This window comes from Camelus dromedarius, chromosome 2, assembly GCF_036321535.1.
Source record: "Camelus dromedarius isolate mCamDro1 chromosome 2, mCamDro1.pat, whole genome shotgun sequence".
Classification (NCBI taxonomy): Eukaryota; Metazoa; Chordata; class Mammalia; order Artiodactyla; family Camelidae; genus Camelus; species Camelus dromedarius.
Window position 1 is genome coordinate 31167498 of NC_087437.1, and position 26832 is coordinate 31194329.

Below are 26832 nucleotides of genomic sequence, written 5' to 3' on the forward strand. Positions count from 1 at the left end.
GAGGCAAGAACTGAATTGTCCCCTGCAGCCTTTGGAGGTAGCATAGACCCACTGATACCTTGACTTCAGCTGGCCTCTAGAACTGTGAGATCATTTTCATTATTTTAAGCCACCAAGTTTGTGATATTTTTGATGACAGCCAAAGTGATACACTGATGTTTTCCCAAACCTGACCAGGTACCTCCCTATGGAGTTCAGTCAGCAGATTATGCTCAAGCTTTGTGCCTCTATTCCAGTCTTCCCCTATATTTGATTTGGATTACAGTTTTTTCCCTTTCCCCATCCCCTCCTCATTTCTACTCCTTTGCCAATATTTCTAACATCTACACAGAAATACCACATTATATTGCTCCCCTCTTCTCTCATTTCATTATCATGAAACAGTGTAAAAAACAAGTAGGAGGTAGGGTGAAGGGTGAATGCAGAATACTGGGGACAAACCACAGTTATTAGAGATGTCTTAGAAGTTTCAACATAAGGGTTCAATTTCCATATAGCCAATTTCCACCCAGTTCTGGTATTATTCCAGGGGTTGGTATAAACCCATTTATTCAGTCAATGGGAATTAGTAAAGCACCTCTCTGCACAGCTGTGTGATTGGATGGATTGAGACACGTCCTTTTCTCCTAAGGAGCTCAGCTCACATTGTTTAAATTAACTATGAAACTTGTATAGGTTCCCTTTCCTTCAGTAGAAGCCAACTCCAGGGAGGGTCAGCCAGGCTTAGGTTGGTAGACTTCATTGTCACTCTTACCAAATATCCCTTTATTTTTTAAACTTTATTTTAATTTTTTAAATTGAAGTATAGTTGATTTACAATGTTGTGTCAGTTCCTGGTGTACAGCAAAATGAGTCAGTTGTATATGTATATACATATTCTTTTTAATGTTCTTTTTAATTATATGTTATTGCCAGTTACTGAATATAGTTCCCCATGGTACACAGTAGGAGTTTGGATTTTTTTATTTATTTATTTATTTTTTTTTAATCTATTGTGTATATAGTAGTTTGTATCTGCTAATCCCAAACTCCTAATTTATCCGTGCCCTGGTTCCCCTTTGGTAACCATAAATTTGTTTTCTATGTCCGTGAGTCTGTTTCTGGTTGGTTATTTATTTATTTATTTTTAAATTCTTTTTTATTGACATATGGTTGATTTACAATACTATATTGGCTTCAGATGTACAGTATTGTGGTTCAATATTGTTATATATTATGCTTCATTTAAAGTTATTGCAAAACAATGGTTCTATTTCCCTGTGCTGTACAGCATATCCTTGTTGCTTATTTATTTTATGCATAGCAGTTTGTGTCTCTTAATCCCATTACCCCATCTCACTGGTATACTTCATTTGACTTCTAGGATGCCACATTTCTTAGGTTCCTCCTATTCACTGGTTGTTCATCTCAGGCCTTTGTAGGGATTCTTATCTCCTCCTCTCTTTTTTTTTTAATATTTTTTTATCGAGTTATAGTCATTTTACAATGTTGTGTCAAATTCCAGTGTAGAGAATAATTTTTCAGTTATGTATGTATGACATGAGCATACATATATTCATTGTCACATTTTTTTTCGCTGTGAGCTACCACAAGATCTTATATACGTTTCCCTGTGCTATACGGTATAATCTTGTTTATCTATTCTATAATTTTGAAATCCCAGTCTCTCCTTTCCCACTCCCAACCCTCTTGGCAACCACAAGTTTGTATTCTGTGTCTATGAGTCTGTTTCTGTTTTGTATTTTTTTTTTTTTTTTAGAGTCTACATATGAGCAATCTCATATGGTATTTTTCTTTCTCTTTCTGGCTTACTTCACTTAGAATGACATTCTCTAGGAACATCCATGTTGCTGCAAATGGCGTTATGTTGTCGGTTTTTATGGCTGAATAGTATTCCATTATATAAATATACCACATCTTCTTTATCCAGTCACCTGCTGATGGACATTTAGGCTGTTTCCTGTCTTGGCTATTATAAATAGTGCTTCTATGAACATTGGGGTGCAGGTGTCATTTTGAAGTAGGGTTCCTTCTGGATATATGCCCAGGAACAGGATTCCTGGGTCATATGGTAAGTCTATTCCTAGTCTTTTGAGGAATCTCCATACTGTTTTCCACAGTGGCTGTACCAAACTGCATTCCCACCAGCAGTGTAGAAGGGTTCCTTTTTCTCCACAGCATCTCCAGCATTTGTCATTGTGGACTTTTGACTGATGGCCATTCTGACTGGTGTGAGGTGATACCTTATCGTAGTTTTGATTTGCATTTCTCTGATAATTAGTGATATTGAGCATTTTTTCATGTACCTATTGATCATTTGTATGTCTTCCTTGGAGAATTACTTGTTTAGGTCTTTTACCCATTTTTGGATTGGGTTATTTGTTTTTTCTTATTAAGTCGTATGAGCTGCTTATATGTTCTGGAGATCAAGTCTTTGTCAGTTTCATTTGCAAAAATTTTCTCCCACTCTGTAGGTTGTCTTTTGTTTTACTTATGGTTTCCTTTGCTGTGCAGAAGCTTGTAAGTTTCATTAGGTCCCATTTGTTTATTCTTGCTTTTATTTCTATTGCTTGGGTAGACTGCCCTAGGAGAACATTTTTGAGATGTATGTCAGATAATGTTTTGCCTATATTTTCTTCTAGGAGATTTATTATATCTTGTTTTATGTTTAAGTCTTTGATCCATTTTGTGTTTATTTTTGTGTGTGGTGTAAGGGAGTGTTCTAGCTTCATTGCTTTACATGCTGCTGTCCAGTTTTCCCAACACCATTTGCTGAAGAGACTTTCTTTATTCTGTTGTATATTCTTGCCTCCTTTGTCGAAGATTAGTTGACCAAAAGTTTGTGGGTTCATTTCTGGGCTCTCTATTCTGTTCCATTGGTCTATATGTCTGTTTTTGTACCAATGCCATGCTGTCTTGATGACTGTAGCTCTGTAGTATTGTCTGAAGTCTGGGAGAGTTATTCCTCCAGCCTCTTTCTTTCTCTTCAGTAATGCTTTGACAGTTCTAGGTCTTTTGTGGTTCCATATAAATTGTATTATGATTTGTTCTAGTTCTGTGAAATATGTCCTGGGTAATTTGATAGGGATTGCATTAAATCTGTAGATTGCCTTGGGCAGTATGACCATTTTAACAATATTGATTCTTCCAATCCAGGAGCATGGGATATCTTTTTATTTTTTTAAGTCTTCTTTAATTTCTTTCATCAATGGTTTATAGTTGTCCATGTATAAGTTTTTCACCTCCTTTGTTAGATTTATTCCTATGTATTTTATTACTTTGGGTGCTATTTTAAAGGGGATTGTTTCTTTATTTTCTTTTTCTGTTGATTCATCATTAGTGTAAAGAAATGCAACTGATTTTTGAACGTTAATCTTGTAACCTGCTACCTTGCTGAATTCTTTGATCAGCTGTAGTAGTTTTTGTGTGGACCTTTTGGGGTTTTTTATATATAGTATCATGTCATCTGCATATAGTGACACTTTTACATCTTCTTTTCCAATTTGGATCCCTTTTATTTCTCTCTCTTACCTGATTGCTGTGGCTAGGACTTCCAAGACTATGTAGAATATGAGTGGTGATGGTGGGCATCCTTGTCTTGTCCCAGATTTTAGTGGGAAGTATTGAGTTTTTCACCGTTGAGTACTATGCTGGCTGTAGGTTTGTCATATATTGCTTTTATTATGTTGAGATATGTTCCCTGAGAGTCTGTTTCTGTTTTGTAAATAAATTCATTTTTGTCATTTTTTTAAAAAGATTCCACATATAAGTGATATCATGATATTTGTTTTTCTCTATCTGACTTACTTCACTTAGTATGATAATCTCTAGGTCCATCCATGTTGTTGTAAATGGCATTATTTCATTCTTTTTTTTATGCCTGAGTAGTATTCTATTGTATAAATGTACCACAACACTTATATCCAGTCATCTGTTGATGGACATTTAGGACGCTTCCATGTCTTGGCTGTTGTAAACTTTTTAAAGTCCCTTTAATATCCCATGGTTAATTATTGCTGCCTTAGTATATCAGAACACTCCTTGCTTGCCTCCCCAGCAGGAATCCATATCAGATCTATAGAGAAACAAACAGTAATTTAATTTGCTAGGTTTTCCTCCACATCAGTCAGCAAAGCTTAATGGTCACATTCTGGATAATGCTCCTGGATACTCATTTGTTAAAAATTAAGCTGGGTCAGCTTAGGAACGTTTATCCCACAGTACTGGGTGTGTGAAAGAAAAAAAAAGTCTTTCCTCCACGATAAAGATACCTACAGGCTCCTCATGTTTCAAGAATCATTTCTTTTTTCTGGGTACCACTTTTTTTGTTCCATAATACAAAAGTAGTATGTACTCATAGCAGAAAATCATATACTATCAAAATAAAGAAAATAAAAGTTACCTGTAGTAGCACCACCCACAGGAAACTACTGATAATATTTGGGTATATCAGGTATATCCATTATACCAAATATATTTGGTGTATCTTTTTGTTGCTCTGTAGAGATGATTTTTGCTTCTGTCAAAATAGGCTCACACTGTACGTATGATTTGGTGCACCGTTTTTCAGCTCACAGTGCATTGTGAACATTTCCCCATCTATTAGCACTGGCAGTAGGAAGTACAGCCCTCCATCAGCAGGTTTTACCTTATGGCTGGCTGAGTCCAGTCATCTCCTCCCGATCTTCCTGTACTGAGTGAGCTTCTTAAACCTCCAGGTGGACGCTTCCAGATGGAGCATCCAAAAATACTGCTTACCCTCCTCACCCTGGACCAGAATCCTTGATGATCTTTCTACCTTCAGCCTCTCCCAACTGCTCTGAAGAGGGAGTTTTCACCCAGACTTTTATTCCAGGCTATTCTCCACAGACTCCAGTTGACTTATGTACATGTGTTTTGCCTCATTTCTTACATAACTCCCATCTTCAATCAAAGCTCCATCCAAAGTGGTTTACTCATTATTCCCCAATAGGCCCCTCAGCCTCCCCTTCTTTGCTAAGGCTGCTTCCTCTGCTGAAGTAGTGTCTCTCCCCTCTGCCCTTTCCTTGCCTGGGTTCTTCTCTGTACTTAAGGCCCAGATGTTTTCTGACACCACCATAGTTTCTCTTAACTGCCAAAACCCACAGTGATCGCTCCGTCTTCCTCTACAGTATCAGCTGTACCACTTGTTCTCACTTATTCTGATATATTCAGTAGCCAGTAGTCATCACTGAATGTCTGCACACTCCCCATCCAGGCAGGGAGCCCTGAGGAGGGGCTGAGTCCTCCATTTCTTTGCCTCATAGAACTTATAAACTGAACCATGAAAAATACCTGTTGATGGGATGATCAATGCATAGCAATGGCACATAATTGATTTTAGGATAGATAATGTCCAAAAATGAAAAGACAAATGAACAAATGCCAAATGATTGGCATGAGGTAGCTGATACGTACCTTGAATAGGATTCATATATATAGAACAACAGCACTGATAACGACCACCACAGAACTACGTGTAGAAAAGAAAAAATCCCAAACCAAGAAGACATTGACAAAAATGTTAAAAATTGGATGTCTGGATAAATGCATGACATTTTTCCCTTCATGCCTCCATGAATCCCTGTCTCCTCTTCACTGAATTTGTGATAAGTTTATAATAGATAATAACTTAAAATTTTTATTTTATTTTACTTACAAGAGTAATGTGTATAAATTATAAAAACGTCATACAATACAGCCCTTGATAGAACCTAAGGTGAGAACTTGATATTTACATCCTCCAAAATGAGTTTCATTTTAAGTGTAACAAAAGCTTGAAGCATCTCCTACATGAACTTCCTGTGATCTGCCACAGGGAAAGACTTAAATGAGAAGGAATCCCACAGGATCTTAGATTGGCTTTTTTTACAACACCTCCCCTTTGAAAATGAACAGACCAAAGACGTGAGAGAATACATCTTTCATACAAATGTATTAGATATTGTGCTGTAGAGTGACGTGTGTAATAATGGCTTTTCTCACCCGAAGAAGACCAACAAATTTGAACTGAAACAAGTACATCTTTACTTGTTAACATATTTTTTGAAAGACCTTCAGGTTGCTTATTTTTCTCAGCCATACTGGGCAAGAGTGACTTTATGTAGAATGATCTTTCAGAGTCTGGTTTACATCCCAGTTTTGCAAGGGTGAGGATGAATGCTTATGTAACTAACTCCACCTATAGAATACATAGTTGAGAGCACAATTAGTTTAGATTCTTAACAGAGGCTAAATTTTTTTTCTTCCTTTCTTCTGGAATGAGATAATGAATGTAGAAGCCTTTGGCACAATGCCTGGCACACAGTGGGTGGTCAAAAAAGCTTACCTCCCTCCCTCCCTGTGTCCCTCCCTCCCTTCTACAGTATTTTAGATTTAAATTGCCATGAAGTAAGAGTTTATAATATCCTATCTTAGAAGTCATCAATTCTTTGAAGCACATAGTTGTTTTTTGTTGGTTGTTTATTTTTTCTGAAATAGTGACTTGATCTCTAATCACTGCTGGCTACATGACCATCATGATGAGGTTGTCAGTGCCTGTAGCGTGCGTCACATGTTTCAGAGTAGGTGTCAACAACTTAGGAAAGACTTCCAGAGATTAGAGTTGAGCATGTTTTTTGATCTTTGTTTGTTTGTTTGTTTTTAAACCCTGCATTACCAACACAAAAGATGACCGAGTGGAAAGATGTGGACATGGATGATTCTGAGTAAAACATCCAGAAGCATCAGATTGGGGAGTACTGTAACCAATTTATTCCCCTTACATTTTCCATTGTATGTAGGTACAAGAGTGAAATTCTGGGTGGAAAATCTACCTAAGGTGAAAAAGACCCTTTCAATAAATCTAAAATTAAAAATTTGAAGGATGGCATTCTCCAGGAACATCCATGTTGCTGCATGTCATTCTAAGTGAAGTAAGCCAGAAAGAGAAAGAAAAATACCATATGAGATCACTCATATGTGGAACCAAAACAAAAGCATAAATACAAAACAGAAACAGACTCATAGACACAGAATACAAACTTGTGGTTGCCAAGGGAGCGGGGGGTGGGAAGGGACAGACTGGGATTTCAAAATGTAGAATAGATAAACAAGATTATAATGTATAGCACAGGGAAATATATACAAGATCTTATAGTAGCTCACAGAGAAAAAAATGTGGCAATGAATATATATATGTTCATGTATAACTGAAAAATTATGCTCTTCATTGAAATTTGACACAATATTATAAAATGATTATAACTCAATGAAAAATGTTAAAAAAAAAGTTTGAAGGATAAAAAAAGCATTGTGTCATAATTAGTTGGCCACAGTTTTTATTTTAGTGGTGTACAAAATGTGTCTTAATGGTGTCTTAAATTAGATGAAATATAATAATTCTAATTATCTTTGAAAATAAATTCTCTGTGACTTAAGCTCTTTATGGAAACTCTTTTATCCAAAGACATGGCAAATATTTCTGACCAGCTTGTAATATTATAACGCAATGGTAGAAATTACACTAGTGGCTAATAATTTAGGAAGAACTCATGACATTTGTTAAAAAAAATAAATAAATAGACCTCATGTCCCTGTTTCCTCACAGATCTATATCCAGATTCCAGACAAGCTTATGAGAAATTGCTTACCATGAAGAGGCCTGAACAAAATAATCTGAATTGTGAATTTCTTATCTTTCACATCTGCTCCCTGTAGCACTGTGGCGCTGGCCTTGAGTGTATAAAGTGATGGGTAAATACTGGAGGTCTTGCTGATACATCTGATGTGTCAGAAGTTTCAAATTAAGGAAGTATTTATCAGTGGCTGTGGGTATAGTTCAAGTGTTGACTGAAAAGCTTAACTATCCTTTAATTATATTTGGTTTTGGACTTGTGGCTGGTGGTATGAGAAAATTTATATTGAGCTTGTCCTCTGGGTTCCTGGTAGGGGGTTCTCTGTTGAAACTTTTCTTCCAGGGAAGGAGAAGGGTAGACATCTGGAAGTTTCTTCTATTCAGCAGAGCCTTGAGTGTTTTCAGTTTGGCCTCTCCGTTTTACTTTCTCTGTTATTCCAAAACCTGTACCTATGCAAATGTGGGCCCATGCTCGTGTTCATGGCTGGTTCAATTGTCAGAATGTAATAAATTGTTCTCCAAACCCAAATGTACGTAGCAAACTCTTGTCCTAACAATTTTTCTTTTAATCACAAATGATAGATACAAAGTGGTTTGCCATCTGTACATTTGCATGTTTAAAATTCTTCAGATATTAGCAGATTCTTTTCTGTTTTGAATGAATCCAGTTTTGCCTGGCTGACTAATTGAATGTTTCCTGGCTCCTACTGGCTGTGATTTCCAGTGGAGTATAAACTACAAGTTCTAAGCAGACTCAGCACAAAGCATTTGAGTCTGACTTTATTTGTAAGAAATCGAATCAATCAGAAATTTGCCGTGTTAATTGGGAAAAATTTTTTTTCTTGAGCAATAGTAATTAAGTATTATGAAGTATTTGAAAAGGTTGATAAGAAGGTATACTCAAAAAACTACCAAGCACAGCTGATTTAATTGTTCTGAAATGTTTAGACTTTCAATATGGAATTTCTTTCCCTCACTCCTTATAAGACCAGGATTTCCTTCAAATTATATACATAAGATGGCACGATTTATGGCCCTTCTCACAGGAAGTGGTCTCAGTGAGGGGCAGTACTCACAGGGGTTCAGAACCAAGTCTCTGGAGGCAGGCTACCCGAGGGAAATCCTAGGTCTCATTTTCCTGCCTGTGTCACCTTGGGCAAGTTACTTAACTTCTCTGTGTCTCATGTTTGGTCACCTGTAGAATAGAGTTGATAACAGAGCACCTCCCCTTGGGATTATGTGAGAATTAAGTGAGTTACTATATGTAAAGTGTTTTTAAGGGTTCCTGGGATATAAGATGTGCTGCGTGTCACTGATGTTAGTAATTGCTGAGGTCTCTGGGTGAGCTTGTTTGGGAGGAGATTCATGACTTCCCGACAGCCCTGCCTTTAATCAGTCGAGATGGATACTTAGCAGTTACCAAGTGCCTACCGTGGGCCAAGCACCATTTCATGCCATTCCCGCAGTCATCCGGAGAGGCGTGTTTTGGCAGCCTGCTTTTCTTTGAGGATAGGGGCACAGGATGGTTCAGCATCCCATGCAGTGGCACACGGCAAGGAGGACCCAGAGCAGAGCTGGGATTCACACCCGGCTCCAACTGACCCCACAGTCTTGAGTGCTCCCACATTACCACGAAGACTATGACAAGCATGAGAAGGTAGGATGCAAGTTAAGCACCTGTGGTCTCTTCCTAACCAGCTCTGTCATCATGACCCAATGACCCTTTGATAAATGCTATGGAATTCCAAATACCCAGTAATGAATAGAGATCAGCTGAAATCCAGGAGCAAATGCAGAATAAGTGATAATTTAACTCTGTGTAATCTTGTAACCTCCACATCTTTCTGAAAAAGCACCTCCTGGAACCTTACAGGACAAGAGAGGATCCTGGAAATAAATACGTCCCCCTCTCATACTTCAGGTGAAAGGGCAGGGGCGTAGAGAGCGATAGTGACACCCGAGGGCACAGGCAAAGTGACCAAGCTGGGTTTGAGGCCCGGGCCTAGGCCTGCGGGTGCCGGCCTCTCTCCATCACCTCACGACACTTAATCCTGGATGCCCAGGATAAAGAAGCTCTTAAAAGGGAAAGCTGGTAGAATAAGAAGGTCATTAAGAACAGGTTTTAGAAGTGCCTTGAAAACCACCATCTCTTGTATCAAGAGTCGCCATGGAGAGGCTTCATGACCTTGTGGAGAGGAATAAATGGTTGTATTTGGAACTCTTCTTTGGAGTTGTAATATGTGCTTAGGATGTGTAGCATGGCCTGGTAATGATATCTATCATGGTCTAATAATACTTTTAGGAGGATTTTTTAGAGAATTTCAGTAGTTTCTCTTGACCAGTAATTTAATCCTTATGAATTAAAATAATAACCATCAATGTTTATAGCTGTATTAGTTTGTTAGGGCTGTCATAACAAAACACCACAGATTGGGTGGCTGAAACAAGAGAAATTTATTTTTTTCACATTTCTGGAGGTTAGAAGTTCAAGATCAAGGCGTCAGTCGGGTTGATTTCTTCTGAGGCCTCTCTGCTTGGATTGCTCCTGGGGTGGCTTCTTTCTCTCAGTGTCTTCATAGGATCTTCCTTCTGCGTGTGTCTTTAACCTCCTTATCTTATAAGAATACCAGTCATATGGGATTAGGGCCCACCTCGTTTTACCTCCATTACCTCTGTAAAGACCCTATCTTCAATAAAGTCACATTCTGAGGTACTGGGGGTTTGGACTTTAAAATATGAATTTGAGGGGGGGGGACCCAATTCAGCCCATAGCAGCAGCTACATCATATCTACATCTGTAGTACATCTAACGTCTACAGTTTTTATCATCATTTGTGGGGCTTATTTGAACCTGACATAATAATAGTGATAACTCCTCCAAATCCTATGGTGTGACAATGGAAGGTCACACAAGTCCTCCAAAATTACATATTTGAAATCTAATTTCCCCCAGCTTAATAAGCATGTGGCCCATTAGCACCAATTTAGGAGGAAGGAGCATTCTCACAGCCAACCGATATCTAATTTCTGAGCCCCTGCGACCTTCTGCCCCCTGAACGCGGTGAAGGTGAGCTCACCGGGGTGGGTAAGTCCCCAAGCCCCCGGCTTACTGGCAGGATCCGTGTGGCATCAGGTCTGGGAAGGCGCCCTGCAGGCAGCCAGAAAGAGAGGCTTGTGCTGTGGGTGTTCCTCTGGCCTCAGCTCTTTGACTGTCTTTGAGGCAGGTACTAAAGGTGGACACTTGTCTACACACAAGAGGTGCAGACGTGGGGGCAGTTATTTGCGCAGTTATTTGGAAGTGAGCAGGCTGTGGGAAACTGGAACCTGCGGGATTTTCTTTCTCTTTATTATTTTTTTTGAAAGGACTCAAGTTTATCCAAGATTTTGGCATCTTCCCATAGCCCCTCCTTCCTCCCTTCCTCCCTAAGCTTCCTTACTGTCTTCTCTCAATTATTTATAGGGTGAGGAGGGCTTGCTCTGCATAGTGCTTTGCTTGGTCCTGTGGGGGAGACAGGCGACTCAGAAGCGCTCTGCCTTGTATGTTTTATTCTGATGACCAAGTGCTGGTTCTGGTTTTGGTTATGCTTTCGGGTGTTGCTTTGCTAGTTCTTGGCAAACCTGGAAGCCTCTCAGCTAACAGTGTCTTCAACACTCTCTCCCCTCCCTGTAGAGCTGGCCTCAGCCATTAGCTGCCTTCCCCCACCTTCCGCCCCTCAGCCAGTGCCCAGGCTGCTGGCTCCTGACCCCTCTGGCCCGATTTTGATCACTGTGCTCCTTCTTGCCTCCCAGGCTGTTTATCTTCCCTGTCTTCTGAGCTATTCCTTCCGATTCCTCCCACTTCTTCCTCTTCTCATTTGACTTGTTTCCTGATTCACATGGATCATCCCCATTGAGCTAGCTTAGTGTGAAAAAAAATAAAATTCTAATGATCTGCTTCCTCTCTGCCCACTGGTTATTTATCTCTGGGAACAGAGATCGGCTTCAGGAACTACTTCCTTGGAGCTGAGGGTAGAAAGAAGGCATCCTAGGTTCATTCGTCCCTTTCCACTACCCTTACCCCCTCTTCAAGTTACTTCCCAACCACTGAACATCAGGTAGTATATGTGGGGAGGGCATGGAGGGTAGAGGATGAGGTTCCACAATGTAATTTAAACCTTATCTGTAGGTTATAAAGTGTTACGATTCATGTCTGGAATGGAATTCAAAACAGTCACATGTTCTACTTGAAAATTTAATTCCTACAACTTAACTTGGGAAGAAGTGGCCAGAACTGTTATTTTTTTTCTTCCTATCACACTGACAGAGCCGGAGTGTGTGTTCTCCTCACCCCAGCCAGCCTCTGGGAAGATACACATTTCCCTCTCTGGCTAATCAAATTCATGTCCCAGGCGAAGCCCCACAGTCTATGAGAGCTCCCTGAGTGTCCATGAGCTGCTTGAGGTCCAGCCTCTGTCTAAACCACCTTTGTATCCCAGCAACAAGCAGTCAGATACCTCATAGGGACTCAGCAGACATATAGGGAATGAATCAAAGTGAAGAACTTTCTCCAGCCTCCTGTAATCACTCCCTTGCTTAACTTCAGTGTACCTGGTGTCTGTACCACTCATTCAAACACTGATGTGCTGCTGACATTGTTAATTAGACACTTTAAGACAATGTTTTAGCCTTCCCATCCAGGTTCCCAGTTCCTTGAGAAGGACAATGCTTCATTTTTTCCTCCATATTTCTCTCTCATGCCTAGTACAGAGATGGCGCTCACAAATATTGTTGATTTAAATACTGTTCCTTTTTGCTTGACAGCAGTTTCTGTTGAGAACTACACATTTAGAGAACTGATTTTGCAGAAGCCACACTTTTATTGTAAATCTGTCTATTTAAAAAACCAAAAAGGTCTGGCTTCCTTGCATTTCAAGCAGAGAGAGAAATTGTTATCAGCCAATTTGCTTAGTTTGGTTCAATCACATTTATTGAGGAGTTGCTTTGCACCTGACACTGAACTACGCAATGTTCCTGCCTCACAGGAACATTCAGAGATGGCAGGTGGAGGTGCTTGCTGTTCTCACCCATCAACCTGAGGATAATGCTTGTCCTCACCAGCTGGCCATCAATGACCAGTGGGCAGTGTACATAGTTCCAGCCACCTGGCTTGGACCTTCCTGGGTGGTGACTTGGACCTGCTGCTTACCTAGTGCACCCCCCCTTCTGGGTGGTACCCAATTGCTGCTTCCTTTCCCATCCCTCACCCTTCTTAGGGAAACAGAAAAGATTTTGCACCAAGTTAGGTGACTTGACTCTAAAAAGTCTGCGCTATGTCTTTTCAGTAAACTTCAAACTCATCAGCTTAAGAAATAATGTGCAAAGGGGAAATAAACCCTGGTAAGACTAATGGCAGGGATTTCAAGCTGGGTTTTAGCAAAGCAGTCACAGCGTATTCACGTGTTAATTCACTGGCATGTTCCGTGACAGAAGCACCCCCCATCCAGCCTTCCCCCAGTTCCAACTGTTGTGCTGCGCAGGATTTGGTCTGAGTCTGGGCAGAGCCCCTCTTTGTGAGCAGCCCTCCAGCTTCTGCTACAGGAAGAGTCTGATGAGAGCGGTTCTCGCCTTCCCGTCCTCGCACACAAAGGCAAGAAGCTCTTTAAAGGGACCTTCCTGCTCCTCCGTGCAGCTGCAAACCCGTCTCGCTACAGACTCAGCCCTCCAGGCTTTCGCCTCAAAATGAGTGGGGAGGGGTCTTGAGGAGCCCCCACGACCTCCCGGAGTGGGGCAGGGAGGGAGCCGACCGCTGGAGTGGATGGCGACCGCAGGTCCCTGGGGAGCGGCTTGCAGTTAGCTGCTGCTTGGGATGCTCCGCGCGCCAGCAGAGCATCCTGCCTGTGGTCCAGAGGGTGCTGGCGGCGCATCTTGCGGTATGCCTGCGTGGATTTGAGCCATCGCCCAGAGGCGAGCCCGCATTCAGACAAGGCGGACGGGCTCCTGGCTGGGCTGCGTGCAGTCAGCACGAATGCTCAGCTCCAGGCGTCTGCCCAAGCCTCCCGACTGCATGGATTTGACTGTTTAATCAACCGAGATTACTGCCGGGGAAGATTTGCGAGCCTGATCTGCGCTCCAGCTGCTGTGACAACTTCAGGGCTGGCTGTTTACTTCTCTCGGTGCCTGGGACTTTGTCCTGCACCGCAGCCGCTCCTGCCACTTTCCCGGTTCTGAAGTCGGCGGCCAGGACTCCTCTGCCGGCATCCCCAGGGAAGGAGAGCAAGGAGGGGTTAAAAGACGAGCAGAAACCCCCCAGCTGCTCGACCTCTCGTGACTGCCTGTGTTCTGGGGTTCTGTGTGCTGCCCGGGGAAGCAATGCAAGTCTCCATAGCCTGCACAGAGCACAATTTGAAGAGTCGGAACGGTGAGGACCGACTTCTGAGCAAGCAGAGCTCCGCCGCCCCCAATGTGGTGAGCGCGGCCCGGGCCAAATTCCGCACGGTTGCTATCATCGCGCGCAGCCTGGGGACCTTCACCCCTCAGCACCACATCTCTCTCAAAGAGTCCACCGCAAAGCAGACTGGCATGAAATATAGGTATGGATGTCAGATTCCCTCTGCCCGGGGCTTCCCAGTTCCGTACAGGTGCAGCGGTTTTGAAAAGTGACTTACTCATTGGTGGGCTGCTTAATTTAGAATTCTCAGGCGTCTCTCAAATAGCTTCTTAGGAAAGTGGAAAACCCAAGGTGGCTGTGTTGTGTTGTGTATAGGATTTAAAAACTGTGGCCCATTTTGTATATTCTGAAGTGTTATGAACACCTTAGGAGCTATAGGAATTCCAGTCCGCAGAGAATAACACAGCTGCTGGAAACTGGTATTGAGATCAGGACCGCTTTTCAGGAGCAAATATGCTTGTCCTATTTTATTATAGACTGTAGTTTCTGTGATTATACTATTAAAAACAGTTTCCCATCTAGTACCATATTCTTATTTATCTTTTGAAAGGCCAAGGTGACAAATGCTAAGTAAGCTTTTAAGGAAGTTTTGTTCCAGGGAAGAACTCCTGTCCTGGTAAGTTAGTCTGAACCCTGACATATTTAAATCTAAATTACGGCTTGAAATAAAATGCAAACCTTGTTGTGAAATATGGAGGAAAAGTCAATTGTTGTAATATTGCTGATTTCTTTAGAAATGTTTAAGCTCCCTCTTCCTCTGTGATGCCTTCCAGAGTGGGAAACCTTCCTGGTAATAGTCGATGCTCTCTTTAACAGGGAACGACTTAAATTTGACAAGTAGAAATTTCATTATTCAATTATGTGACTTCCTGCCTCCTCATTGTATCTGCTTCGTGCTGAGTCTTCCTGACTTGATTTCTCTAAAGCTACCATGCTTCTAGTCTCTGAAGATGTTTGCATATGCAGAGAGGAGCTAACAATGCATCTTCCAAAGGCTTTGGTGACTCTAGTTTGCAGATCTGACTTTGTCTATTATTTACATGTAACTACCCCTCATCTCTGTCAGGAACAATGTTTTAGGATAGAAAGAACTTAATGCATTGAAAATCATGCACACCTAAGACTATATTTCCCATGAGAAGTTTCTGAAATAAGCATTCAAACCAATTTTCTCTGAAAGTTGTCCTTGCAAAACTTTCTTGGCAGAATTAACAGGAAAATGTCTCATTGAAAAACACCAAGCACTGTTTTGCTGTATTTTTGAGCCATTAAGAAAGGAAGCCATGAATGGGGCTCAGGGGAGGCCCTACTAAAAATCAGAGCTAAAGCTCTTTGCCCCAACTGCAGTACAATGCAAGCAGCTGGACCCTAGGCAACTCCCTGAAGTGTCACCAATGCGAGGACCCTTTGCTCTTCCCAAAATTTCCGTGGTGGAGAGTGGGGCCCCACGACAGGTCAGTAACTAGGACCGCAGTCTGGAGTGCATTGGCTTTTTCTATCACTACTTTGTGGTACACACCCAGCCCCTGCCCCGTCAGCCTGGCGCTGCTCTGCATGCGGTTCCGCTGCCAAGATGGAGGCTGCCTTCCTGGACAGGGCCCCTGGGAACGGGACATTTAGGGTTAAGGCATATCACAGAGGTGATTTGAATTGTGGCCTCCAGCAGCACCTTGAACTTTCTTCTTGTAAACCAGAAGAAATAAAAAGTAACACCTTTCATCTTTTGTGCCAGAGTTTCCTAGTTGTTCATGGATCATTGTATTAGAAGAGTTTGGTCTTATGAAGCCAAGAGATTTCCATTAAGGTTTTTCTGCTAATATTGACAGCTCGGCTCAGATTGGATGATAATTGTCTCTCTTTATCAAAAGGTCAGTGTGTAAGATTCACTCGGGCACCTTTCATTCCTGGCAACTAAGGACAGCTCTTTTGTGTCAAGAAGCTAGCCATCTTTGGTCTTCAGTATATTTGGAGTTATTTGTTGTTGATAGTGACTGGACAAGTTACCTTGTTTCCACGCCCCCTCTTATTCTGAATCATTCCATCTATGACAGGCAGGTGGCTTTGTGTATATATGTGACTCAACCCCTCTCTCTTTCAAATTCTACTCAGAGTGATCTTTAGGAAAGAGATGATGAGATTATGCCAAATGTACCCTAAGACTTACCTAGGGATGGAGAAAGAAAGACAGAAGTGGGAGGGAGAGAGACTAATATACTTTATAAAAAATGACAGAAATATTTTTATTAGCTGAGTTATTTTTTTCTTTGTCATTGATGTCACTAAAACAAAATGTGCATGTAAGGACTATTTATTAATGATAAGTAGCAAAAAATAAAAAATAATGCCATCAAGTTGGGGAGGTAATTGGCTTGGGTAAACAATAAGGAGAATGCTTGAAGGAACTGGAATGGAAAATTGGTGGCTAATTGTGTTTATAATAATACTCTCATTCTTGAAAATGATTTCCATAGGCATTGCTTAATCTGGGAACCATGAGCCCTTCAGAAATTCAAAAATATTGTCTTTTTGTGTGTATTTCTAAGGAGAGGGTTCATAGCTTTGATCAGAGTATAAAAGTGTTGACCACTCAAAAATTGTCAAAAAGCAGTGTTACAGAGTGCAGAGGTATTCATTTAGTCAAATATTGACTGAGCATCTATTCTGTATCAGGAACCTATTAGAACTGGGTACACAAATGTACAGAAACCAGACGAGGTCTGGGCCTTGCATTCTTGGGAAAACAGACTGTGAATAAGAAAACAGTCAAATACACAATAATTATCTATTGTGAGACATTTCTATGAAGCCCGTATTTGGGGGGGGGGGCTAGTCATGCCCTTGCCGACCCATTTATCCATTTTGAGGTTACCATCTCTGCTTCAGTTCCAGGGTTATGATTGCATCTTGTGGCATGAGTCAGTGTGCCCATCTCTGCCACCTATCCACCTATTTGCCATCCCAGGGACTTCTTTCAGGTTCTAACCTTGCTGTAGGGTGCAACCTGGCCATTGAGGACCTACTTATAACCCTGACAAATGAGTAGGAAGCTTTCTACTCAACTAAAACCTTATGATTTTTAAAGCCCAACTCATATCATAGCCTATAATTACCACCCATTAATCAGGAACCCATGAACCTGGGGTTTTAGAAAGAATTAATAGACACTTGTATGAAGCATCTGAATTCTGCAAGAATAAAATACTCAGAGCCCCTGTTACCTTCCCAGCAGCATTGTGAAAGAATCTTGGATAAAATTAACTATTGTTTCAAGGCTGAGGATGAGAAAAAATCCATTAGAACAATCTGCCATTCAGATGTCACTGTCAGCACAAGAGAACAAGATTCCACCTAACATTTATCTTGAGGACTGTCTTGTACGTAAATAATACAAGACTGTTGCGTTTCTTATATTTTTAATCCTTGTGCCTTGTTAACACATGAGAGGGCCTTCATTTTAGTTGTGCACGTGTTTTTAGAGTTCATCACACTGTATTAGAGTTTGATATACGCTTGTAGCCATACACGATAGCTGTATGTGAACCTTCATCCTAGGAAAGCTAAATCAATCAGAACAGAAGTTAAGCCAGATTTGTTTGGTTGTTTTTGCTTGTTTGATTGGTTGGGTGTTTTTTTCTTTTCTTTTCTTTTTCATAACTTTTTAGAATGATCCAGCTACTAGTGTTAGGCGTGATCTTAGAGATTTTGTCATTCAGAACGGAGCACGTTTGTACTGATAAGCTACCCATCATTCTAAAATTGTTACTTTAGTTCTAGAACAAGTTGAATACCAATAAACCCAATTTCATCAAGAAAAATTTTATCTGTAACATAAACATTTATAGCAATATAACCTTGTGTTGTATAGTTACATAAAACATGCTTTGAAATTCTTAAGAGAGTTCTTTACAAGAAGGAATATCTGAGCAGTAATCTTTAAATTCCACTTAAAAAAAATTCCTGTTTTTCCAGTTTTTGGAGTTAATCCACTTCACCATTTTTGTCATCATTCAAATTTTTTATTGAAATAATTATAGATCACAGGAGTTCACACACACTAACACACACGAAAAGTACAGGGAATTTCTGTGTACCCTTAATCATGTTTTCTCCAGTGGTAACATCTTGCATAACTATAGCACAACATCAAAACTAGCAACGACATTGGTACAATCCACAGAATTTATTCAGATTTTACCAGTTATGCATGTATTCATGTGTGTGCATGTTCCTATGTCTGTGCAACTTTACCACATGTAGACGTTTGTGTAACCACAATGACAATGAAGAATTAGACTTGCTTCAACACCACAAGGCTCCCTCGTACTACCTCTTTACAGCCATATCCACATACTCTTCCCTAAGCCATGGCCACCACTAATCTGTGATCCATCTCTATAGTTTTGTTGTTTCAGAGCATTATATAAATGGGATCATTCAGTTTATAGTATTTTGGGATTGGCTTTTTTCCATTCAGCATAACTCTCTTGAGACTCACCCAAATTGTTGTGTGTATCAATAGCTCATTCCTTCTTCTTGCTGAGTAGTTGTTCATCATATAGATGTCTCACAGTATTTTTAACCATTCATTCACTGAAGGACAGTCAGGTTGTTGTCATCATTAGATAACTTCAAATGACAACGTCATTCCCAGATTCCTTCAGTGCCATTCAGTAGCTCAGGGGATAAAATCCAAACTATCTAACATGGCACCTGAGGTCCTTCATGGTCTGGCTTCCATCATGTTTTCCAGTCACCACTCTTTGTTCTCACTTTATCTCTGACCACGTGCTTTATCAGAAATACCTACTTGAGAGAGGACTCTGGAACTTCTTGGGTTCTTATGCCTCTGTATCATTTTCCATGCTGGTCCTTCTACCCTGGAATTCTCCTACCTCACTTGATTAGCCAGGCAAGCTCCTGTGCATCCTCCAAGACCCAACTCTAGCATCACCTTCCCTGTGAAATCTTCCCTGGCTCTACCCCATATAGCATACTTGTTCTTTAGCATCCCCACTGCATCTGGTTCTTACCTCTGTTATGAAAATTATTGATTGCATAGCATTGCTATTACCCATTTGCATCTGTATCTACCCCATTAATCTGTGAGCAGCTTGAGGTTTGAATTTTGCTCATCTCAGCGACCCCAAAGTCTAACCTGGCACCTGGCACACAACAGCTACTCAATACACGCTTGGAAAATGAATGACTACACATGTGGAACACTATATTAAATGCTGGGGATACAAAGCGAGTGTCCTCTCTTGAGTGTTTACAGTTGAGTGTGATTAGATATCTACACAGAAAGGCTGTGTGTGTTAAGTGATACAAGGAACACCTGTGACTCTAGTTTGAGGCACCATCATTCACCAGGGGCCATCAGACTCAGGGAGAGGTTTCATGAGAAAGATCAGTGAAGTTCAATACTGAGAAAGGAGAAGGACCAAGATGTGAGCAGGGAGGAGGAGGAGAGCAGGCTGCTGCAGGAGGGGGGCAGCTGGTCCCCAAGGCTGTGCATGGAGTGCTAACAATGAAACAGGGCAGAGGGTTCAGGCAGGGAAGGGGCGAGGGAGAACATCTTGTAGAGGCAGAGGAGTCAGATGTGGTACCTTGGATGTCAGGGTTACCCATGTAGAATAAGGTGATTATTAGCAATGGAGGAACCATTTCAGATTTTTGAACAAGGTGTCTGGTTACAAAGTCCTGTTAAGAAGGAATTAATCTGGCAGTTCAAAAAAAAAAAAATCCCTGAGTTGTAAGTTTGAAACAAGAGAATTTGTGTGGAATTCCATAGCACTCTTTATCTTCCTACTGAGAGTCAAGACTACATAGAAAAGACTCAGACCAGATGCCTTTCCCAGGTCCTTCTTTCCACAGCCTCTTTGTTAAAGCACACGTCTCATCCACGGTTCTTTACCTCCCACGAGTAGTGGGCAGATTTTGAATCAAAGCAATTGAAGTGAAAGATCAATCTTGTCAGCCGATTACGTAAAAGGCACTGAGTGTGTGCGTGTGTGTGTGCGCTCGCGAGCCTCCGTATGGGGAAAAGTGGGAGGAAATAGGTGGGCTGAAGAGAAGGAAGGGGAGAAGTGCCAGCTCTTTTGCTGTGTTTCAAATAGAAATATTTGATTTTAGTCCAGAGAAGAGAGCAGCTTGGTTATTTAAGATGCCATTTTTTTGTGGTGAAGAATGCCGTTGTGATTTTCACTTCCACCCCTGGGTGTGGGCTTTCCTCTCTTCCTCAAAGCAAAATGGTGAGAACAGGGAGGTGGAGAAACCTTCCTGAAAATTAGTTGCTGACTCAATCTCATAGAGTTTATTCCACCTCTGCAAGGCACCAGCCAGAAGTCTGGCATCCATGGGATGGTGAGAAAAATGGTAGGAGGGGAGGGCGCCTCCCAGAAGTTGTTAGGCAAACGTCAGACCAGTTCCATGGCTCTGGAAGTGTGTGTGTGTGTGTGTGTTTGTATGTGTACATGTGTGTACATACATACAAGTGAAGGACTCTATCTATCCAAAGTGTTTGCAGAAGCAGCTCGTCTTCTTGCTGAGGTCTTCAGTTGGGTTGCTGCAGATGAAGCTCTTAATTTGAAATCCATTCAGTGACCCTCTTTAGAAGTGCGCTCATTTTATAGCAATTCCTTTTTTAAAATTTTCTGTAAACATTTGCATTTGTGGTAATTTGAGAAATGTTCTGAGAGAAGGAGAAAAAAGTCCCATCACATTAAAAAGGAAAATCACATTCATAAATCTCACTTTGATTTTCCAAATTTACTTTATCAATTCATAGTTTTTCATTAGTATACTAATCATGAACAGATGAGACTTGGGTCCAGTGAATCTGATTAAATATAGGACTCTTGGTTTCTCTGAATATTCTTCAAAACTTTTCTAGGAGAGAATACCACTTCATGAGAAGAATTGAATTTACAAGCATTGATTCATACTTGTCCTTACAAGAATTTCAAAGCCATTCTGATAGTCATCAGACATAGTAAAAAATGATTTGATGTTGCAAATTAATTACTTTGTATGCTTAAAAATATTTCAAAGACCAGCTTTCCACTCTTCAGAATTAGAAAAATAGAGTGGTAGAGACTGAAGGATTTAAGGCAAAAGTCTTTAAATTTCCATTTCACTATTGAGAATCTCAATCCTACATAATCACTAGAAACAAATGAGTTAGCAGTGGATGTCAGCACTGAGGCAACTTTAGATTCCATCTAGTTCAGTGACATCATTTTACACGGAATGACCAGTTCCTTGGTCGGAGTTACTCAAGGAACTAATAAAAGGATCAAGACCAAACTCAGGTCTCCTGACTCCAAGAGCAGGGTTCCTTTTGCTTCTTTAGCATCTACACTCCAGCTTCTGGGTTATGCCCCATTTTTTAACACAGGAAAGAAGCACAGTGCATGAAACGCTTCTAGAAGGGACAATTCCCTTCTCTACGTATGCACCGTCTGCAATTCAAGCTTTTGTCTCTAGAAGAAACAGAGCCCTGCTGTGCACTAAGAGAGCCAGCCCGCTTTCTTCATCTCCTGTGGAGTCGTGAGGACCCCAAAGTGCCCCCTCGGCATCTCTCCAATTATGCATGTTCTGAAGCTGGACATAAATTAACTTCCAGATGAAAGTGTGCTTGGTGTCAGTTTCTAAAGAACTGGTGTCTCAGAAAGCGATCGACAAACACATGGGCACAGATGATTGGACAGGGCTGCACGTCAACCCTGGTTGTGAAATGTTCATTGGGGCACCAGCACTGAACACACTTCACTCTCCTCTCTGCTTTTAGAGATTACTTTGAGAACTTGCTCCTGAGTCAGAATCCAAATACCTTTAAAAATCCTCATTGCAGGTTGATTTGCAGTTACTCAGATTGGAAACCAAAACAGAAGCCCAGCAGTGATTTTTTTTTTTTCTTGGAATCGACAACTAGGGAGGACTCTGAGAGCACTTGCACAGGCCATCTGGTCCAGCCCTCATGAGAAATCTGTCCTGCTTTTCCAATTTGCACTGTGCAGCAACTACTTGTAAAGGCCCCTGAAGAAATATTGTGTGATCTCCTTTCACAGAAGTCATGAAAATAAATGTGGCTCTTCCTTCTAAGAATTAGAATCACTCATTAATCTTTGAAATCCTCAGAGGAAGCAATAAAGTGAAGGCTTTTTCGAATTCTTGTCTATTGTCTGTACCCAAAGTAAGACAGGCTGGAAAATGATGACAGCAGACTGAGAGGCAAGAAAGCACAGGCCCAGCAGTCGGGCAAGAGAGGCGCACAGTGGGGAGCCCGAGACCCCAACCTCCTGTTCACACCTGGGGAGGGAGATTCCTTCCCATTCTGGTCGCAGCACGTGCTCCCCTGGCCTGGCTGCTAAGCCACCCAAGAGTCAAAAACCACTTCACCGGGAGAAAATTCCCTCTTGCAATCAACTCAGCTCCTTGCAAGCCACCCTGGAAGCTTCTTGGCCGGCCTCCTGTTGGAAGGAAAATGAGCTAGCTCTAACTTCCTGCCTCAGAAGTCTTCTGGTACTTGAAAACCATTACTACAACTCAGCCTCCTAATTTCCAGGATGGTTCCTCCTAGATTCATTCTCTGGTTCCCAGCTGTAATTACGACTCTCACTTAAACCCTCTCTACAATGACTGCATCACCTTTAAGTCACCCAGAGCTGGATACAATTCCAAGTAAGGGTCTAGACTTTTCAGGACAGAATTGCGAGATTGCCTAATAACAGAAATACGCTCTGTCTCCTTGTCTGAATTTCATGGTTATGCTTTCTCTTTTAGGAGAAAAAAAATCATTTGTAACCTTTTGAGCCAATCTTTGAAAAAACTGCTCTGAAACATTTTTAAATGTTCTGACCTATTTATTTGAATAATGGTGGGTCACTCTGCTGATAACATAGCAACTCTTAATGAGATCATCAGCTCTAAAGGTTTTAATGGTGATGATTGAAGTCTCTTGGGTTGAAGAAATATGAAAAGGTCAAATCTGACATACAGGTTTCGGTAGTAGTTGAGTGTCCAGACAGAAAAACAAACAACTTGTAATATGATTAATCTGCCTTTTGATACACTCTTATAGAGATTTTTTTTTCATCTAGCAGGTTTAAATATAAAGGCAACTATACATGACTAGTTTTATTAACAAAAAACGTTTTCTGTGTTGGTAATCAACATCTTCCAAGACGGTGCCCCCGAAGGGACTCGAGCACAGGAAACTCCAAGCACGTTGTTCCCCACGATGAATTTGTATCTACCGGAAGGCCCATATGCCTTAACAAAGCTCTTATGTAAGAAAAGCGAGCTTCTCCCTGAAGAACATATGCTATTAAAGCACCCTCTTCTCCATTTCTTTGAAATTAATTTCTACTTTAAACTTAGTTTTTATGTTACGGGGCTTTTGTGGTTAGTATCTTTGGCCTGAGACCACAACAGCAAGCTTGTTATGAAAATCAGCGGTGTAAATAACATGGCTTTAATGAACGCTCTTCTCTCTCAACTCAAGAACCAGCAAAGAATTCCTCTGAGGCATTTGATGAAAATAGACCCTTTGACTCATTCCTTCCCCATCTTCTACCTCTGAAGGTAGAAGCACTTCTGCATCATTGAGTCTTTGCATTTACTGAAAAGACTGGAAATGCTCAGAAGAAGTCTTCTTCTGATTCCAGAGGGTTTTCACCTTGATGGAAAACATACTTGTTCAGTTTTGATAAGAGAAAAGAAGCAAGCTACTTTAAGGAGACTCTGAAAGTGAGAGCTGGGAAACTCATGGTCTAACATCCAACTTCTCATTCGATCATGTCTTCTCTTCAACTTCCAGAGAAGAAGTTTAAGGTTTAATTTTCACTCAAATACCATTTCTCCTACAAGCAATCTTCTGGAAATCAGGAGGCTTGGATATCTTAGTCCCTAAAAGCACAGGGTCATTCTTTAAGTAGAGAAGCAAGTGTATATTGTCTGAGGACTCCAAACTTCACCAGATGTTTCCTGAGGGCGTCTTCAGGACCTTCGGTGGTCCTGTCTCAAAACAGGAAGTAGTTTAGAAGGGGATACAGTCAGTATCTTTAGGAAGCAGAGCTGGGCATTTTACACTGTAGTGGTTTCCTGTTACTGCTTCAATGAACCACCCCAAAGTTCATGCCTTAAAACAACACAGATGTATTCCGTCGCAGTTCTGGAAGCCAGAAATTGAAAATCAAGGTGTCAGCAGAGCTGTGTTTTTCTGGAGGCCTCAGGGTAGAAATTAATTTCCTCACCTTTTCCGGCTTCCAGAGGCCCCTGGCATCTCCTGGCTCTTCCCAGCTCCTCCCTCCTTCTTCAAAGCACATCTCTCCACCTTCTGGAGAGATCTTACATCTCTGCTTTCTCACTTTGATCCTCCTGCCTCCCTTTTATAAGGACTGCTGAGATAACAATGGTTCCAGCCAGATAATCCAGGGTAATCTCCCCATCTCAAAATCTTTGACTTACTCACATCTGCAAATTCCCTTTACCAGGTAAGGTACATTATTCACAAGTTTCAGAAATTAGGTGTGAACATCTTTTAGGGGCATTATATAGCCCACCACACATCATGCAAATACGGCATATTAGAGAGGGGAGAGTTAAAGGAACCCAAAGTATCAAGCATCATATCCTCATTACTTTCTCTAGCACCTAAGGTTTGTTCAGATGAGGCAAGAGAGCAAAAGGAATAATGAGATCATTGCAAATTCAGTGCACCGGGGATTTTCTCTGTATAAGGCTACAGCCTAGGTTTTGAATCAGAATAAGAATTCATATTTACAGAATGTACCTTCAGTGTGAAAAAGTCTAAATAGTTTTATCTTGACCTTGGCAATAACGCTAATGGAAGCTGTCGCCCACATCTCCTCTGCTTCTTAGGCCCCTTAATGCAACACTTGCTAGAAACATCCCTTTTTGCCTTTTTTTAAAATTCCAAGACCTAAGTACAAATTAGAAGATTTGGAAGTAGATAGTAATAGAAAAAAATAAATCAACGGATCATCATAAAGACCAAGCTGTAACAAAAGTCCCATGGCTCAAAAAAATACACATCTGCTTCCAAATTTCATGACTGTCATCAGTGAGATACGGACTCTTACTCCTTCCAAGCACCTGGGGTTTGGGAGCCGTAGCAGCACGTCTTTCATCCTGATGTGATGCATCTGCAAGGCTCTGTTCACATCATGTGATAGAACTTTACCTTTCCCTATAACTCATACTGTCCCTGCCTCATTAATGTTGTCATAGTGGTATTGGGAGGGGGCTAGTAGAATTTTCTTGCAGGGATAGGAAATTCTTTTTCTGAATTAAATTCATTAATTTAATTAAATATTTTATTAAATATTTTAATTTATGAAATATTATCTAATATTCTCTTGAACACATTAGGTTAGTCAGTTATTTTAATCAGAAACATGCTTTTATTCTTATTCATAAAACTTGTACGCAATCTAACACAAATTTTCAAATGTTTTAAAGCTCATGCAGTTTTCCTCAGTAAAGCGTGGTCTCACATACTAATAGAGGAAACTGGTTGTTTTTTAATTCTTTCCATTCCCTTCTAAAGACCTATGGCTCCTCTATCACTGCCTAGAATATTGGGCTTTGAAGAATTACAGTCTTGGTGCCAAATCATTTAAATCTGCATACCTTCTCTTGGCATGCAAGCAGTAAGTACCAGATTGTTTCAGATTTGGGGAGAAATATTAGGGGCTGCAGATCAAAGTGAGTTAGAAAATATTCATTTGATCTTATTTACAAAACAGAAAGAGACTCAAAGGCATAGAAAGCAAAGTTATGGATACCAAAGGGGAAAGGGGAGGAGGGATAAATTGGGGGTTTGGGATTAGCAGATACACATTACTATATATAAAATAGATACATAACAAGGTCCTATTGCATAGCACAGGGAACTATATTCAATATCTTGTAATAACCTATAATGAAAAAAGAATACGAAAAAGAATATGTATAACTGAATTACTGTGCTGTACATCAGAAACTAACAACAATGTAAATCAACCATACTTAAAAAAAGGTCTAAAATGCAAAAAAAGAAAAAAGAAAAATTCATTTGGCATTCAGAAGTCAGGAGAGTCAAGCATTAAAACTCAAGCTGGGGTTATAATTCGGCCACTTGTGGCCGAATACTGTTTCCGGAGGCTACAAGGGATGCAATGCTTGGTGAGAGGGAAATGAGGAAACGAGCCCTTTGGGACCTTGCTGACTGTAGACTGTGCTACCACCCTCAACTGTTGGAGCTGGGATGCAAAGCATGGGTTAGAATGCAACTCTGGAGGAAGTAATTGTACAGCAGGAATGGAAAGGTACTGCTGTAGAACCCCTCACAGGGCTGGACAACTCCATGTGCATTTTCACCTCAGCTGCATCATCTTATATTGACATGGCAGTGTCTTTCTAGCCACCACTGACCACCAAGCCCCTCTAGCAGTACACTGAGTGCAAGAGGGGGGAGAGCGAGACCGATTCTTGCTGTCCTACAAATTATTGCCAACAGGATCTATATTCTGACTCAGAGAAGACATTTCCATGAAAATACAGCAGTGACAACATTGGTTAATATTGACAGTAGGAAGGTAAAGCAAACAGGTGGAAGTCTATATGTCTATTCCACTAGTAAACTCTGCTTACTGATCATTGATGGCCACTAATGAAACAAATGTGGTGCGTTTAGTAAGTGTACTTCAATTTGACTTCTTAGCAGGAAAGCAATACTATCACATGACAATACCATTGATCAAAGTAT

The 26832-nt window shown here is 40.9% G+C and overlaps 1 protein-coding gene across 3 annotated transcripts in view; it reads left to right on the plus strand.

The window, feature by feature from the left end:
• Positions 1 to 26832, plus strand: part of KCNAB1 (potassium voltage-gated channel subfamily A regulatory beta subunit 1) — a 344012-nt gene that overhangs the window by 110097 nt on the left and 207083 nt on the right. Inside the window, exon 1 of one of the 3 annotated variants that reach the window (XM_010986459.3) lies at positions 12849 to 14202. The exons of the other annotated variants lie outside the window; for them this stretch is intronic. Coding sequence (XP_010984761.1) covers positions 13982 to 14202 — 221 coding nt within the window. The 5' untranslated portion in view covers positions 12849 to 13981. Of the gene's footprint in view, positions 1 to 12848; positions 14203 to 26832 lie in introns of those variants that run through there. 3 annotated transcript variants of the gene reach the window in all.